At 51.4% G+C, this 18,624-nt stretch overlaps 1 protein-coding gene across 1 annotated transcript in view; it reads left to right on the forward strand.

The window, feature by feature from the left end:
* LOC118210050 (FRAS1-related extracellular matrix protein 2-like) overlaps positions 1-18,624 on the forward strand; it is a 79,416-nt gene that overhangs the window by 38,098 nt on the left and 22,694 nt on the right. The window contains exons 4-6 of the mRNA XM_035385876.1: positions 1,091-1,321; positions 5,119-5,244; positions 5,809-6,060. Of these exons, the coding sequence (XP_035241767.1) occupies positions 1,091-1,321; positions 5,119-5,244; positions 5,809-6,060 (609 nt within the window). The remainder of the gene's footprint in view (positions 1-1,090; positions 1,322-5,118; positions 5,245-5,808; positions 6,061-18,624) is intronic.

Below are 18,624 nucleotides of genomic sequence, written 5' to 3' on the forward strand. Positions count from 1 at the left end.
TCCGCTTTCCACATTTCTCACCTTTTTCTATCCTGTTTTTTTTTTAATCACTTTTTTATATTCGCTATGGGAGTGCGGTACAGTCCTTGCATGTGAAAGCTTTGCAGAATTAAATTTTAATCTTGTCCACAATCCACAGCATTTGTACCTTCAGCCCTGGGAGCTGCACCGTTCTTTGTGCCAAAGGACCGAGATCTATGCCGAAGCTCGGAGCCGCAGTTTGGTTTTGGTTAATTAGTGTATTTGTTTTTTGTGGGTGGAGTGGGGGGGGGGGGGGTCATGCCAGCTCAGAGATAGCATGGGGGCGGGGGCAGGCAATGTTTTATTAATTGGGTACGCTTCCTGCTGTGTGGCATGGCGCTATCAAATGGGCGAACGGGAGGCGAGTTTCTGTGCCACCCAGCTGCTGGCACGGCAGGCTTGGCGGAAGGACTCGTGCCAGGGTGCCCCCCCCCCCCCACCCCTTCCACCCACGCCCCCCCTCTGGACCCTGATCACAAAGAGGTTGGGGGCAGCATGCAGAGTGGGGCACCCTGACCGTACGGGGGTGAGGGGTGGTGAGGCTCTCAGGGCAGACAAGAAGCCTTGTGATGTCACACCTGTAGCTGTTAGGCCTCTCTGTGGGTGTTGTTGCTGTGGTAACGCTACATTTATTTATTTATTTATTTATTTATTTATTATTCCCATCCAGCACCTCTCGTTGCAGGACCACTTTATTAGCAACTTCTTATAATTATTATTATTGATACTCATATATTCATTCACATATTTATTTATGCAGCAGGTCCCGTGTGATTATAGTGCATTCTGCACGAAAGCGTTTGATGACATCGGACAGCTGTAGACTCAGAGCTGCTGATAATCCCTGCTGGTGACTGGAAATCCTTTTTTAATGAAGTTTCATATTGTGCGGCCATTATTTTGATCTTCTGGAACAATGACAGTGTGAGAAATTTTTAGAAGGAAATACCCCCCCCCCCCCCCCACCTACCTCCACCTCCCGCCTTGTCATGATTTGAGTAAAAGCATAACGATGTTTTTTCTTTCTCCCCTTCTGTTCACTCTGCCCCCCCCCCCCCCCTTCCCCCAGGCATTGGCACCAAAGACGGCACAGCTGAGAAGGACAAGGACTTCCGGGGCAAGTCGCAGAAGCAGGTCCAGTTCAACCCGGGCCAGACCACCGCCACCTGGAAGGTGCGGATTCTGCCGGACAGCGAGTTTGAGCAGTCCGAGACCTTCCAGATCGTTCTGTCCGAACCTGTCATGGGGGCGCTGGAGTTCCCCGAGGCGGCCACCGTGGAGATCCTGGACCCTTCTGACGGTCAGTGTCCCTCTAATGTCAGTCCTTTCCAAAATGTGACAATTCAATTATTCCCCATGTGATCGAACCTACAACTGCTCAGTCATCAAGACTAGAGGTGGCTACACACTAGCCCTAAGGCTATGAATATTTTCTGTTTATCCTTTCGAGCACAGGCAGTGACATGTTAGAGCAGGCATAAATACAGTAGCAGCGTGCATTCCAAGTAGGTAATCGTGTCAGAGCGTCCACCGACGCTGCATCGTCCAGAACTGAGAATATGGGCCTGCATCAAAGTTTACCGTTGAGGAATTCCAGCTTCCCAATAATCAGCGTGTCAGTGATGACGGATGTTGGAAGTCCACTAACCTTGGCCCCGCCAGCCCAGATGGAAGCCAGGCAGCCCCGAGTGGGCGGAGCCAGCGCTGAGTCACTCCGTCCGCGGCCTGCCGCCTGCACGGCCCGAACGCTGTTTTCGCGAACCGCCCCGCTCCCCCGGGGGCAAAAGGAGAGTTCCTCAAAGCTGGTCTTGCGAGTAGGAGGCTTCTTGGAGCGGTTATCGAAGATTTAAAAATAAAAAATAAAAATAAAATCTCTCTCTTCTCAGCCTGCGTCTCCAGCTCCTGTGTGTCAGGCTTTTACTGCGGCTATTCTCTTATTCTCTTTCAGGCTGTCTTTTAAAGGGCGGCAAATAAGATTATCTTGCAGCAGGCCGAGGCTCCCCGGCCAGCAGCAGGTGCTTTATTGCAGAGCTGAAAGAACACGGATAATGCAGGCCTGCTCCCAGCCAGCGTGTGTGTGTGCGTGCGTGTGTGTGCGTGTTCATGTGCGTGTGTGTGTGTGTGCACGTGTGTGTGTGCGTGTTCATGTGCGTGTATGTGTGTGTGTGTGCGTGTGTGTGCGTGTGTGTGCGTGTGCGTGTGTGCGTGTGCGTGTGTGTGTGCGCGCGTGTGTGTGTGCGTGTTCATGTGTGTGTGTGTGTGTGTGTGTGTAGGTTTACGGAGCCTCTAGACACCGCTGTGTGGTCTCTCGTCCCGCACTGCCCTGGTTTATCCAGACCTGCGCATCTGAATGGGGGTGCGAAACCAGAACTGGACAGAAAGCTTGGGGCTTCAGTTAGATTTTCTAACGGGAACCAGAACCCGTCTGCGCTGGAGGGGGTGCTCCAACCTGCGTAACCCCCCACTAACGTCGGTGCCAGGCAGAGTTCGGTAGCCAGGCAACAGAAGCATTTCTTCTTTAGCTTGGACAAATAAGCATGTACAAGCGTAAGCATGTTTTTAAATCCAGCATTGAAACAGAGTAAAACGTCACAAAACTGCAGTTAGCAGCGTGCTTGTTTGAAACGGAAGGTTAAGTAAACAAAAAATACAAATCCCCGGCTTGTACTATAAGTCCATGGTGGGATGAATATTTCTCAAACTGTGATTCCCTCTACCCCTCCCACTTTAAATCATCTTTGTTTTCGTGAGAAAGCTGTCAGAGGCTGTTTTAATTATCCCGTCGGCCAATTCAGCAAATTAAGAGGTATGGACGGGGGTGTTTGTTTACTGAGAGCAGGGGCCCCTGTGGTAATATAAAATCGACTGGGACTTTCGCCGCTATCTCGCTAATGGATGTGTAAGTGGAGGGGTTTTTTGTGTGGGTGCTGTGTTAAAGTGGACTATCACTTCTCCTGAATCAGTTAGATTAATTATCCTTAACTTCTACTCAAAACTTGAAACTGTGTGCTTCAGACTGCTCCTGGTCCACCTGTGGCTCACACATACAAGCACCTTTCTGCACTGTATTTTTGGCACATCCATGTTGACTGTTTTTTGACATTTTTTATTCATTTTGTGTATTTACAAAGCAGTTTTTTAAGCAGAAAATAAGACACTCAGAGCGCATTTTTGAATCCTAGCTCTTTAAAGCATAGCAACGCTTGTAACACTCTGTCAGCTGTGGTTGAGATCCAGTGATGCAAACCAGTACCTTTCGGCCTTGTCCAGATAGGGAAACGGACAGTGAAATTGTCAAAGTCTACACGTATGCGCAATGTATGTGTAGAGTGGGAGTGTCCAATCAAAACCCAGCTGATGGATGTTACACAGACGCACGGGCTCTGCGGTTTTAACAGGCACCAGAAAGGAGGGGTCGGTTTGTGGGGCGCCTTGTTCTCTGTGGCGAGGCAGTTTCGGTTGGAGAAAACGTGGACAGCAATGGGCGATGACACTCCCTTATCGCCCCCCGCAGGGTTGCGATTGATATTTTGGGGCTCCCAGTGCTCGCGGCTAGGTGATTGCTAAGGTAACGATAATAATGATAGATGCTGGGAAAGCTTCTGTCACCTCATTGGTTTTGCCCCGCCATCTCACAGAAAGTGGGATCCGGACGGTTTGAGCTTGCCTGTGTTTTGTTTTTCGAGACGGGAGATAAGATGTACCCCTTAGTGCGTGGCTCCTGAAATATGGACGACAGGTTTGCTTACTTAAGCTATATCGCGCCAAGCTGAAAATAGCCCGCTTAGGAAAAAAGAAAAAAAAAGATGAATTGCTTTAACACATTTCTGCTTGTAAAAAAAGCATAGAAAACAACCTACTGTATAAGTACATGCCCTGCATATTTTGGGAGATTGCTTTTAGATTTATTGTTTTCTCAATGTATTTCTGTGGTATTTTCTTCGAAACATCTGCAGTGAGGACGTGCATGGCTGTATGTGATGCTTCTGGCTGAGTACTGGGTTAAAGTAACGAGATTTTCCACCCAGCACAGCTTCAACTAGGAGTCAGTTGTGCTTTCTGATGTCTGCTGAAGTCCCTCAGAGGATCCTGGGAGCTCTGTTGCCCAGTGAGGAAAGACTACATCTCGTCAGAACCTCCGAGATCAAAAGGCGTGTTTCTCTTTTCCCCCCTTTTTCTCACTGACGGCTAGCCGCCGCTGCCTCGGCGTCTGATGTCAGCTTTAGCACGCTCAATGGCTGAGCGCATTTTCATAAGCTGGAGAAAAGGCCCTTGGATGGAATCGCAGATAATGAACGAGCGAGAAGAGGGAACTAGGATAGGGAAAGCCGAGCTTAGCCGCGTCTTATTGGTCCCGTTGCGTCCGCTGCTCAGTCGCCTTCGCCGTTCACTTCGTTTCAGATGTCCTTAAGCTCTCGCAGTTCTGTCCCTTCATAGGTTGGATAGATTGGCCCACTTATAAAACTCTCTAAGAATCTGTTGTATCTCCTGTAGCGGGGTTACTCAAGTCTGGCTCTCGATGCCAGTAGAACTTCTGGTTTTCATTGTTCCCCTCTACTCAGGACCAGTCCTGGAACACAGCTCTCTCACCACAACCCTCCACTGAGAAATATACACTCCAGACATTTCAAATGAGAAATGGGCCAAACAGCTGCCTGAAATACTTTACAGCACTTTAAGATTCCTACAGAATACTGACGGTGTTAAATGAACATCTTTTTTTCTAAACAATTAAGAGCAAATGAAGCGTTTACATGACTGTACATTTCGGTCAGTGAGGTGAGTTAAATCTCTGGCCAATCGTTGGTATTAATCAATCAATTAACTATCTGGCAGAAAAAAAAAAGCGGCAGAACTACTGGCCTGGAGGGCCAGATTTGAGTATTCCTGTCCTGTACTGATACCAGAGTTCTCCTACTGGCTGTTGTTCAGACATTGCATAACCCAGTACAGAAGCCCGAAACTCTCTACGGTCTCTGGGGGTTGGGTGAAATGAATAAGCAGTACTGGAAGCCCCATTGGCTGTAACTTGGCGCGTTTGCGAGCTGCAGTTCAGAGGGTAACATGGCGGCCCTGGCCTCCTCCTTCCCCCCACAGAGTCCACCGTCTTCATCCCCTCCGCCGCCTACGCCGTGGAGGAGGACGTCGGCGAGCTGCTGATCCCCGTCCGCAGGAGCGGCGACGTCAGCCAGGAGCTCATGGTCATCTGCTACACCCAGCAAGGTAACCACGGCAACAACCCTTCTCCCCGACCGACGCGGCTAAAACCGAAAAGCGGCTGATTACAATTAACACCTCATCCGGGCCCCCGGGATCTCAATCGGCTGCTGATTGTGAGCAAACCCTCCATTAGAGTGTACGGTTTGAGGTAAAATGCAGGCAATCTGCACAAACCCAGGTTGGATTCAAAGGGAGGTAATGAGCACTGCATCCACGGGCTGAGATTATGGTTATCAGCAATCACACGTAGACGGAGTTTGTGTTTTTGGGAGAAAAAGGGAAGTAATCACAGACCGCAAAGCTGTAATGCTGGCATGTGGTCCATTCCATTTACTCTGATGTTTAAGCATTTAGTAGATACTCACCCAGAACAACCTGCAAGACACATACAAATCAGTTCGGCAAAGAGCAAGGACTTAAAAGACTGTCAGCTTTCAGTTCTACCCCCTCCCTCCCCTAGGCACACCCTCTTAACCCCCTCAGCACCCCTCACCCCCCCCCCCCCCCCCCCAGCAGAAATCTTCATCTCGGTGTTACCACCCTTCTCAACTCCGCCTCTGTCCGTAGTCACGGCGACGGGCACCATCCCCAGCACGGTGCTCTCCTACTCGGACTACATCTCCCGGGCGGAGGAGCACACCAGCGTGCTGCGCTTCGACAAGGGCGAGGCGGAGAAGCCCTGCCGCGTGGTCGTCATCGACGACTCGCTGTACGAGCCGGAGGAGAGCTTCAACGTCACCCTCAGCCTGCCCATGGGGGGCCGGCTGGGGCGGGAGTTCCCCTCCGCCCGGATCACCATCCTGCCCGACCTGGACGACGGTAAGGGCCCCGAACCCAACGCTCATGCCACACCCTCCGCTGAGGATATGCACTCCAGACGTTTCAAATTACCCCCTGATAACCCCCTGAAATGCTTCAACACTTTAAGATTCCTACAGAATACTGACAGTGGAAAGCGGTCAGTATTCTGTAAGAGTTCAGGGAAAATGAAGCGTTCACATGACTGTACATTTCAGTCAGTAAGGGGCTGTGCTGAAAATTCTCCAGGAACAGCAGGAGTGTTTTCTAAAGAGCTACAGTGTTTCTGTATGTGTGTTTGACACAGAGCTACAGTATTCCATATTTTGTGTTTGACACAGAGCTACAGTATTCCATATTTTGTGTTTGACACAGAGCTACAGTATTCCATATGTGTGTTTGACATAGAGCTACAGTATTCTGTATGTGTGTTTGCCACAGAGCTACAGTATTCCATATGTGTGTTTGACATAGAGCTACAGTATTTCGTATATGTTTACAGATGCAGTATTCCACTCCTTTTTGTTTAAATCCTGTATTCCAACTTCAAAATAGACCCGCCTGTCATTGGCAGAGCGTTGACTATGTGGAGGAGAATATCTGTGATTTGTTGTCTTCCTTTCAAGTATTAGCAGCGCTTTTTCACACCACTGTTGTGTGACTCTGGGGTAAACCGCCTGCAGGTTGGATGCTCTGAAATGAGGGCTTTTTCTGTGCTGTCTGTCTGGGATATGAGTGGAACTGACAGCAGGCTTTGCTGTCCTCAGTTCATCAAGTGTGGAAGCAAAGAAAAAAGGATCTTATTCCCCACGCGAGTCATTATTTTACTGCCAGAAAGCATTGCTTTTCCCATTTTGCTTTGGCAGGGTTTTACCGCGTTTTACCCGAGCAAGAACAAACAGCGCAGATGTATCAAACCTTCCCCTGCATGCGGTAATAGTCAGCGTTTGCACTAACACACCAGCATATCCTGCCTGGACGAAAACGTGTTTATTATGATTGTGTCTTAGCCGTTTAGCCTGCAGTGTGCACAGGTGAGTGTGTAGTTCTGTAATTCTGACTCACTGGGATTAGAGGAACACTGGGCCTCATTGGGGTCATGGAGATGGTGTGTGAGATAATCCAGGCAGCTGATTTCAGCATGCACCCCTGGAGGGGCCCTTATTTCTCATCTCCTGCTCACGGGACAGCGTCCTTACCCCCCCCCCCCCCCACAATCCAGCCTTGCACCTCCTCCTGCACCCCCCCCCTCCCCAACCACCATTAGAGCAGAGCATGCTGGGATACGTTCTCCCACCGCACAGGCAGGTTATGGAGCCGATGGAAGCGGCGAACGCACCGCCGCCGAAGCTTTTCGAGGGTCAGGCGACAATCAAGCGCGTCGCTCGCGAAATCACTTCAGATAATTGCCGCGGTTCTTAACTGCAGTTTTGCATCCATTAACCTTTACGCACGGCTGAAGTTTTGAGTCATTCTTCACCAAACAAAAACGCGCGCGCGTTACAGGAAATGGCTGATTGATGTAGGGAATTTAAAAGAGGGTGAGCTGAGGCTCTCGTTCCCCAGCCTTGATTGTGATGAAGTAATAATGAGCATTTAAAACAGCGCGAGGCTGTTAAATGAGAGGTTTGGAATTAGGTGAAGCCAGTTTAATGATGGAAACACTGTGATTTTTTTGCTGGGCCCAGATTCGCACTCGCTGCCGGGTCTCCCCGACCCTCCCAGAAAAGACGAGAAGCGGCAGTTTTTCGGGCGTAGAGTCGGGGTTTCTGCGATTCCTCGTTTCCAGACACAGATTGAGAGAGATTTGCAGAAAAAAAAAAAACCAAAAACAGAGTCTCTCTGACGAGCAACTCCCCGCATACCGCGCATATCTGCGGACCAGTCCCCCCTCGCGCGCCCGCTGTCCGCGAATCCCGCGCACCCCACGCATCCCGCGCATCCCGCGCACCCCACGCACTGCGCAGGATCAGCGGACGGCCCTTCCTCGGCTGAGGAGCGGTAGCTACGCCGGGCCGCGCGCGGCGCGCTGCGCTGTGTTCCTTCGCCGTGCTGCCGCGGATTAGACCCACTTCAAAGGGCGGTGACTATTTGGCGGGTGGTCTCTGGAACGAGACGCTCCTCGGCTTCCGATTTTTTATTTCCGTTTCGGGTTTTTGTTTAATTTATTTTTATTTTTTTTTACCAGACAAAGCCTCGAGCTTTTTCCGACGAACGGTTCCTTTGTTTATCGAACGAGTATTTTCTTTCTCCCGTTTTCTTCCTGACTGATTTGGAACTGGACGTTGTGCTCGTGGAGTCGCCGCGGGGCGTAGTGTCTGAGGCTGTGTGTGTGCGCTTCTCTAATGGAGCGCGCTGACGGCACGCGCGTCCGGGCAGGTGCTGGACCGAGCGGCGCTCGAAAGCCGCGATGCGTCAGACAGCGGTCCTCGCACACGCTGCGTTTCTAATGCGCCAAAGCGAGTGAAGGTTCTGGTACAGGTTTAGGTCTGCATAGTGTTCACTGTGTGAACTAAACTGTGTTCCTGGCTAGAAATAGCTGTACAAATTAAGTATTGTACCTTACTGAACCTGTGTTTAGCAGTTGTCTATGACCATGAAATGCACTTTTTGTACGTCGCTTTGGATAAAAGCGTCTGCCAAATAAATGTAATGTAATGTAATGTAATGGTACACAGACCCTTCCCCAGACAAAAAAGGAGCCTGGTCCGGGTGTTTGAAAGGTCACTCACTTCAGCACACTTCTCTCAGACCCTCACCCACCCACAAGCCGGTGGCTGTGTGCGCGGGCCACGCTGTGCTACAGGAGAGCTGGCATCTGGGTGAGGTGGGTGAGGTGAGTTCCCCTTCGTCACTGTAAAGCACTTTGAGCGTTCTGAAAGTTCGGAAAAGTGCCGTATAAATGCAATGAATGAATAATTGATCTGCAGGAGGTGAGCCGTGTCTCGCTCTGCTCATACCAGGAAGCCTGTGGGCCCCAGCCCCATCGTTGGGAAGAGCTCGGGCAGCGATTACCCTGCCTGGCCTAATGCCCGCATTAATTCTGAAAGGGAACCAGTCAGCTGTGGCCAACCACTGCAGCCATGGTCAGCAGACTCAGGCCTGTCCTGACTAGGCAATCGGTCCCATTCTTTCTCTATGAAGAGTGCCAAAATACTGGACTTTATTTGACAATGGACACAGCATTTCTGCATCCTACTTTTGCAAAATGACAGTGTTTCTGGTTTTTAAATGTGCACTTCCCACCTCAGGGAATTGTTTTGAATCTTTTTATCACACTTGTTGCCCCCTTTCCTCGCAATAAGTGAGAGCAGCCAGGAAGTAGACCCAGGGGAAATGATCACTTGTGAACGGGTGGTTTTATGGAGTTCCCTTGCCACTCTCTCAGGTTCATGTTCCCGTTAAGATTCCCTTGGGAAGGTGGAGTTTAGACAGACCTGGAACAGGAGTGGATCTGTTTCGCCTTGGGACACAGGACCGAAGGGGCAGCGTTTGGGATTGTTCCTCGCGCTTTGTTCCTTCCGCCGTAACCCAAGATGCTCCTTGCTGACCTTTGACCCGTGGGACAGGACAGCTGTCTCCCCCCCCCCCTTTGGGTTCAGGAATGGAGTTTTTAATAGAGCCTCTTGTGTCCTCTGCTCAAAAACTCTGCTCATTCTTTGATCCTGTTCGAAATGTCACTGATTTATTACGAATCGAAGCTGTGGGGGGCGGGACGGGGGAGTTTACAGGCTGACCCAAACGCCAGCCTACGCTCTCATTATCGTGATTAGTCTGAGGGACAGAAAGTCTCTGGCAGCGTCAAATTGCTTTGCCATTTGAAGTCATTATGTTCCCGTCAAACAATTTAATTTTTTTTTTTTCCCCCATTTGCATTACATTATCACAGCCAAAATAGACCGCGGATATTCGGTTACATTTTTTTTGTTGTTGTCGGTTTGCTGGCTTCATAGTCTCACAAGTGTGCTATTGTGCGTTTGTGGTGACGTGCGCATGTGAGTGTGTGAACACTGGAGAGTCGTATAGATTTTCCTCCAGCGGTGCGTGCGAGATTAGCGCTGGGGAGACTGTCCTGGACGGGGTCACGCGTGAACAAAGCCGAGGGTCAGGAGTTTAATGGCGCCGTAACGGGCCCTTCCTGTGTGAGGCCTCCGGGCCGCTGAAAGACCTGCTTTCCCACTGCCCCCTGGGAAGGGCGGCTCCAGCACGGAGGGAGCCTTCACCTTCACTCCGACTCCGTGTGTGTGTGTGTGTGTGTGAGAGAGAATGTGTGTGCATGAGTGTATGAGTGTGAGTGTGTGTGTGTGTGTGTGAGTGTGAGAGTGAGTATGTGAGAATGTGTGTGTGTGAGAGTGTCTGTGTGAGTGTGTGTGTGTGTGTGTGAGAGAGAATGTGTGTGCATGAGTGTATGAGTGTGAGTGTGAGTGTCTGTGTGAGTGTGAGTGTGTGTGTGTGTGAGAGAATGTGTGTGCATGAGTGTATGAGTGTGAGTGTGTGTGTGTGTGTGTGAGAGTGTGAGAGTGAGTATGTGAGAATGTGTGTGTGTGAGAGTGTCTGTGTGAGTGTATGTGTGTATGTGTGTGTGTGTGTGTGTGAGAATGTGTGTGTGAGAGAGAGAGAGAGAGTCTGTGTGTTTTTATGTGTGTGTGTGCATGTTTATGCAACTATGCATGTATGTTTTTGTGTGTCGTGTGAGTGAGTGTGTGAGTGTGTGAGGTGACTGTGTGTGTGAGGTGAGTGAGTGTGTGTGTGTGAGGTGAGTGTGTGTGTGAGGTGAGTGAGTGTGTGTGTGTGAGGTGAGTGAGTGTGTGAGTGTGTGAGGTGACTGTGTGTGTGAGGTGAGTGAGTGTGTGAGTGTGTGAGGTGACTGTGTGTGTGAGGTGAGTGAGTGTAAAGTACATGTTCACAGCTCTCTGTAAAGGGGGGGGGGACATGTGACCTCCTCACTTTAATATAAAGGAAACAAGCTGGCAGCGCTTGTGTCTTAATCCAAGTGTGTCCCTGGACTGGAAATTAGTTCTAGATTATAAACCTGTAAAAAAAAAAAGCATAAATGAAACCTGGATCCTGCCTGAAAGGTCAAGTGTTCCTCTCCGTGGCGTGCTCTGCTGAAAGTGTCTTTGTGGAGTACGGCTGTTGGCTAAATTGTCCAATTATTTCCGGAACGGGCGAGCGGTCGAAGGAGCTGAAAGGAATTGAATGTGCGTAGCTTAGCCTCCGGAAACCTTGAACACAAACGCCTACTGTGGCAAGCCAGTCTCTGCGTTTTTTTTTAATGCTAAATCAGGTTTTCTTTTCATAAAGAAGTCTCTCCTTGCAGAACAGGGAGGCTAATGACACTCAGGGTCCAGTTTGTGTCCGTGTTTTGTTTTGTTTTTTCCACATTGTGAGCCAACTGACAAAAAATGTAGCACGAACAAAAGGGGCTGGTGGACTGTCTCCTGACTGTGGACGCCTGATTTGTCTACCTTGACATCGGATTTGAAAAAGTATTGGTTCTGGCTAGTTAAGAATTCAGCTTTGGGGGGTGGGGGTGGGGGTGGGGGTGGGAGGGGGGTGAGGCGCGTTGAATCACCTGAACTGTCTGTCTGAAAGACTGGTTTAGCCCCAACACCGCCCTCCCACTCCCCCACTCCCTGCTGAGGATCTGCACTCTAAGGCAGTCAGCCATTTCCACACAAACAAACGCAGCCCGACCGAAGCCCGTTAGCGGCGTCCCTGGCCGTGTGCGTATCGGGTCAGAACGCCGGGCGTCGGCCGCTCGGCGAGCGGTGCTCGGCTCGTTTGTAAACGGTAAATGGACTGCATTTATACAGCGCTTTTATCCAAAGCACTTTACAATTTATGCCTCTCATTCACCCATTCACACACACACTAACACACACCAACGGTGAAAGGCTGCCATGCAAGGTACCGATCAGCTCGTTGGGAGCAGTTAGGGGTTAGGTGTCTTGCTCAGGGACACTTTGACACACCCAGGGCGGGGAATCGAACCGGCAACCCTCCTACTGCCGGAGAACCGCTCTTACCTCCAGAGCTATGTTGCCCCACACGTACGCCCACATGTGTCGTTTCTGTGCGGGCCGCTCGTCAGCCGACTGCAGCGCTAATCCTGAAGGCAGGGACTTCGTTAGGCGATCGTTAGGGGGGGAAGAAACGGGCGGACGAGCTCTGTGGGCCTGGAGCGGAGAGGGAGAGAGGGAGAGAGGGAGAGGCCAACAGATTCATTTCCTCCGTCTGTCAGTCTTCGCCTCAGTGGGCTCTGGAGTGACGAATCCAATTCTGCCTCCTTTCCTTCACGGGTGATAAAGATACCCCCTCTGCCCTGAGCGGTGTGAAATGCATTTAGCCCCCTGCGTCATGTCTTGCTGAGGGGTGAATGGATGGATGGGATGGATGGATTTGGCGAGGGGGGAGGGGGCGGGGGGGGCGGTCATTTTTTGGAACACCTGTCCCTGCCAGTGAGGGGGACCCCACCACCCTTCCCTCCCACCCTGCTGGGGTTTCAGCAGCTGTGGCCTGTCCGAGCAGGGCTTGTCCCAAACCTGCACACACACACACACGCACCGGCCCCCTGGGGAACTGCTGCCCCTGGTGGAATTCTCCGGCAACTGCAGCTCGCTCGCTGGATTCCTCTGCCACAGCTGCACTGAGACTGGAAAACGAGTTAGAAAGTTTCCTCGCTTGGAAATAACTTCTGTGGCTGTGAGGGGGAGACATATCTCTCTAACGTGATGAAAGAGGAAGAATGTGGCACTGCTCAGATCTGCTTTACTCTACATTAGAGGCCTCGGCTGTCTCGCCTCACACACATAAATACATTTATGTGCGTTCACACACAGACACAAATACACACACACACACGCACACACACACCCGCACACACGCGGACACGCACACGGACACACACCGACACATGCATGCACACACACACACACACTCACACACACAGACATACACTCACACACACACACACACCCGCACACACACACACACACACACACACACTCTCACACATGCACACACACACCGACACACACCGACACATGCATGCACACACACACACACACTCACACACACAGACATACACTCACACACACACACACACCCCCACACACACGGACACACACGGACACATGCATGCACACACACTCACACACACAGACATACACTCACACACACACACAGATGGACACACACATACACACACATACACGTGCACACACACACACACACACACAGATATACACACACACACACGTGCACACACACACACAGACTTGTCTGGAGAATAGATCTTGTTCTTTCCTGTGCCTCTGGGAGGCTTACACACACGTACAGTGCATGCATATTTACTGTATGTCTTCCCAGTGATGACTCCGTGAGAACGTGTCTCTTCACGCAGGTGTAATTGCTGCAGAACTGCCTGGGTTTGCATCCGGGAAAGAGGAGCAATTCCGAGTTCATAAAAATTCCGAGTTCATTACTCACTTGTAATTTTTTTTTTCACATTTCTTAAAGGTATCATTATTACCCAGTTTGAAAGCACACTGGGGGGAGGAGGGGAGGGGGTAGGGGTGGGATTGTGTGTCTGCGGTTTTGGGATGGGTAGGAGCAGGGTACAGAACCCCTTGTCATTATCCGGCCTGCTACGGAACAGGAACAGATGTGCAGGGTAGGGGTACGGAGGTACGGGAACGTCAGCCAGTGTCCCGCCCTGCTCACGGTGGGGGGGGGCTGCCCTCTCCCCTCTCCCCTCTCCCCTCTCCCCTCTCCTCTCCTCTCTGCTGTCGTTATTCGCTGACTGAGCGACTCTTTGGAACCCCTCAGACCTGGCAGGTGTTCCTACAACCCTGTCCCATGAAGGAAAGAGTACAGACTCCCACTTTTACTGCAGGGTGTGTGAGAGTGTGGGGTCTCTCTTTTACAGCAGGGTGTGAGAGAGTGTGGGGTCTCTCTTTTACAGCAGGGTGTGTGAGAGTGTGGGGTCTCTCTTTTACAGCAGGGTGTGTGAGAGTGTGTGGGGTCTCTCTTTTACAGCAGGGTGTGTGAGAGTGTGTGGTCTCTCTTTTACAGCAGGGTGTGTGAGAGTGTGTGGGGTCTCTCTTCTACAGCAGGGTGTGTGAGAGTGTGGGGTCTCTCTTTTACAGCAGGGTGTGTGGGAGTGTGGGGTCTCTCTTTTACAGCAGGGTGTGTGTGAGAGTGTGGGGTCTCTCTTTTACAGCAGGGTGTGTGGGAGTGTGGGGTCTCTCTTTTACAGCAGGGTGTGTGTGAGAGTGTGGGGTCTCTCTTTTACAGCAGGGTGCGTGGGAGTGTGTGGGGTCTCTCTTTTACAGCAGGGTGTGTGTGAGAGTGTGGGGTCTCTCTTTTACAGCAGGGTGTGTGTGAGAGTGTGGGGTCTCTCTTTTACAGCAGGGTGTGTGAGAGTGTGGGGTCTCTCTTTTACAGCAGGGTGTGTGAGAGTGTGAGGTCTCTCTTTTACAGCAGGGTGTGTGAGAGTGTGGGGTCTCTCTTTTACAGCAGGGTGTGTGAGAGAGTGGGGTCTCTCTTTTACAGCAGGGTGTGTGTGTGAGAGTGTGGGGTCTCACTTTTACAGCAGGGTGTGTGGGAGAGAGTGTGTGGGGTCTCTCTTTTACAGCAGGGTGTGTGGGAGCACACAGGGTCAGTCCGTTTCTCATTATTAGCTGCCGTCGTGTTTGCCTGTAAGGAGCACTCGTCTATGCAGACCTCAGGCTTAAACACACGCGCAGTGTGTACACACACTCTTCACAGATCAGCAATCCCCCTGTTTGTTTTGTGAATCGTCTTGTATAAAGAGAACCAAATATTAGAAAAACCCAAGGGAACGTATCGGTTTTAATTTTGTCTTTCTGTAAGAATAACTGAGTATATTTACGATTTGACTTTGGGCTTTTTTTCCCCACAGTGTGCAGACAGAATTATTTTCTTTCGACTAGTATTCAGAACCAGCTTCTGGCTCCTGAACCCACTCTTCTTAGCGTATCTTGGAAAAAGAAGTCCTCAGTATTTCAGAACACATTGTTCCCCGTTATTGTTAATATTGCGCTCTACGAGGTACGTTATCTGGAAAAATCTACTCTGAAGCTGCGACAGCCGATAGCAGTTAGCACAGTGCATGTAGTGTAAGCATAAGGTGCATTTGGATTTACCATATATTTGGAGGTTTTGCGTTTGTGTAGTTAGCATCATGTCCCTGAAGGTTTCGTTGTGGTTGAACAGTAAAGGAGAGGCCCAGTGGGAGAGGCCCGTGGACATGTTTTAGTGTACAGGTGTGTACGGGAGAGTCAGGAGAGCGCAGAGCCGCGCAGTGCTCTCCCTCCGTCATCGAACGTGCGATGCGTGTGGCTCGACGCCGCGGGCGGCGTGTAAAGTTCTGGCGTAATTAAGCGGTTAGCGTGTGCGCCGCGTGCCCCGCGGGGGGATCCAGCCGACTTCCAGCGGTGGCTCCCTCCCGGCGGCGAAACCGGGCGGCGCCGGGGGTGTGCGGTGGGAGGCGGACGGGGGGGGGGCGGGGCGCGTGGGGATCGTTCGTTTCTGATCGTGTCTCAAAGCCTCTGGAGCTGTGGGGCGGAGACGGAGCGCACGGGGGGTGGGGGGGAAGGCGGGCTCGCGGGGGGGGGGAGGCGGCGGGAGGCCGCTGTTGGCGGGCTGCGGGCTGCGAGCTGGCTGGCTGCCCGCCACGGCTCCCTGGTGCCAGCCCCAGATGCGAGGCGTGAAAGCAGGGAAAGGGCGGGCCAAACGCCCACCCTGCCAAACACAGCAACACCCCAGCACAGACCGGATCGGGCTGTCACCGTGGAGACCTCTGCTTCCAGTCAGCTCTGAGTATAAACACACCTTAACCTTTTATTTATTGTGTGCATACCCTACATATACCTGTTCAGCTTTGAAACCTTGACTGGAACTGGGTGTTCAGGTGAGACCAAAATTGAGCTTTGGCCAAAACAGATTTATGCATACATACAGACATATGTTGGTTTGGATAAAAGCGTCTACCAAATATAATCTAATGTAATATATACATACAGTACATGCATACTTACATACATGCTATCTGTGTACAAAAACACACACACTCAAACCCACACAAGCACACACACACACACACACTCACAAACTCAACACACACACTCACACAGAACACACACACACACACACACGTAGTGTGTGAACATACAGTTTTAACTGGTCAGTATCATTAGACATCCCAGCACATAAATTTGTCTCCTCTGTGATTTTACATGGAGAGTAAATCATAAATCGAGTGTGTAAAAGGACAGGCTGTCAGAGGGGCCTTTAGCCTGGCTTGGCCTTTCAAACGCTGCTCTGCGTTCTCCACGCTTCAGACCTCTGAATGTCATCGCTCCGCAGACTTTTAAATCGCGCGCGTGATCGACCGTAATCGTGTTTCGGACCCGAGTTAAAGGTTAAAGCGCGGTTCTGAGCCATCTTTCTTTTTTTCCCAGACCTTTAGAGAGGAGCAGATGGAGTTTTCCCCCCTTTGGCGTGTAAAATGTATCGCTGTGTCAGGTCAGGGAAGCACCTTTTTTTTTTTTTTACGGCGGGCTGCTGTGTTTTTATCTTTTGTGACAGGAGAAGGTGCTTTACTGTAAGGAATTATGGCTCATACCGGAGAGAAAATAAACGAGCTCTCAGGAACAGAGGCTTGCTCCTCTGCCTGCTTTTCTTCTGACAGACGTTTCTGTTTTCTGCTGTTTCTGCTTTCCCACAGTCAGGCAGACTTCGTGGGGTGCTCGCTGAATCCATGGCGGGGTGGGGTGGGCGGTTTCTTTGGGGGGTTGGAGGAAGCGCTGCTATTCCCTCTGTCCTCCTGTTGTCCGGTCGGGAGGTATGACTTCTCCAGAGCAGAGGTTATTTGGCCATTTGTAGCAGCCAGGTTGGTGGTAATGGAGTGGGGGGTTGCACCTCACGGGACCTGGTTCTTCTCATGAAGAGTGCAGCACCCCTACGCGGGGAGAACCAGCCCCCGTTTGGCCGTGAGCTGCCCCTAGCCAGCCTGTTATTACATGGTGTGGGTGCACCCGGGGGCTGACACCTTCACAGGTAACGTGACACGGGTGGGGCCACGGCACTGGAGGTGAGGGAAGGGGGTGTGTGTGGATGGGGGGTGGGGGTGGGGGGGGGGGGGTGGGGGGGGCTGGGGGGGGCGTATTTGGAGCCAGCCGTTTGTTTTTTGGCTAATGGGGCTCGGCCTTTTCTTTTCAGACCTGCTGTTTGTCGGCTTTACAAATGAACCTTATCTGATTACCTGGGCAGGAGCCCAGGATCTCCGCCGGTCCCCCCCCCCACGCCCAACCCAGACACCCCACCACCGTTCCACCGCCAACCCGCCGAAGCACGCAGCCTGCGTCTGACTGCAGTCCCCGGGGCGTTCGATCCGTCTGCCAGCACAGGCGGCGGCGGCGACTTCACAGCGCAGATAGCAGCGTTCTGGGCTGCTCTGTACACTGGCTCACCTGCGCAGATAGCAGTGTTCTGGGCTGCTCTGTACACTGGCTCACCTGCGCAGATAGCAGTGTTCTGGGCTGCTCTGTACACTGGCTCACCTGCGCAGATAGCAGTGTTCTGGGCTGCTCTGTACACTGGCTCACCTGCGCAGATAGCAGTGTTCTGGGCTGCTCTGTACACTGGCTCACCTGCGCAGATAGCAGTGTTCTGGGCTGCTCTGTACACTGGCTCACCTGCGCAGATAGCAGTGTTCTGGGCTGCTCTGTACACTGGCTCACCTGCGCAGATAGCAGTGTTCTGGGCTGCTCTGTACACTGGCTCACCTGCGCAGATAGCAGTGTTCTGGGCTGCTCTGTACACTGGCTCACCTGCGCAGATAGCAGTGTTCTGGGCTGCTCTGTACACTGGCTCACCTGCGCAGATAGCAGTGTTCTGGGCTGCTCTGTACACTGGCTCACCTGCGCAGATAGCAGTGTTCTGGGCTGCTCTGTACACTGGCTCACCTGCGCAGATAGCAGAACAATGCTCCTGGCCCTCTCTGGGGTTCACGTTCATATGCCAGCCTATACTGATGCTGCTTTCCAGAACGTTCCCTCCCTTTGTCCATCGATATCACGCGTTTTCCGCAGTGCCGTTTTTCCTCATGGAAGCTGATTTTTATTCATTCTCAGCTGCACGGGGAGTTTTAATCCCACTGTAAATACCTTCCATGTTTGAACTACAAAGAGCACTCGAGAACGCTTTGGTCTTATTGAGGTATGGCACACTTTGTACAGGCTGGTCCAAACATTTTAGCCTCGTACCACCTATTTTCACTGTGGCAAGAACCAGCAGACAGCTGGTTTATTGATCACACCGTTAAGTGTCTCTCCCTTTTAAAACACAGGCACTAAAAGCAGTTATGCATCGCTTCACCAACGCAGCATATCCACTCTCCCATCCAAACATTTACGTACATTTAATACAGGCTCCGCGTAATGTAATTAGCTGTCTTAACTATTTATTTCCCTGCGGCGATTCATTGTCTGTGTGAAAGACACTGAAGTCTTTGTTTAAGAGACCTACCTGCAGAGCGCACCTAGCGCCTCGGTCACA

Source organism: Anguilla anguilla, chromosome 12, assembly GCF_013347855.1.
Source record: "Anguilla anguilla isolate fAngAng1 chromosome 12, fAngAng1.pri, whole genome shotgun sequence".
Lineage (NCBI taxonomy): Eukaryota > Metazoa > Chordata > Actinopteri > Anguilliformes > Anguillidae > Anguilla > Anguilla anguilla.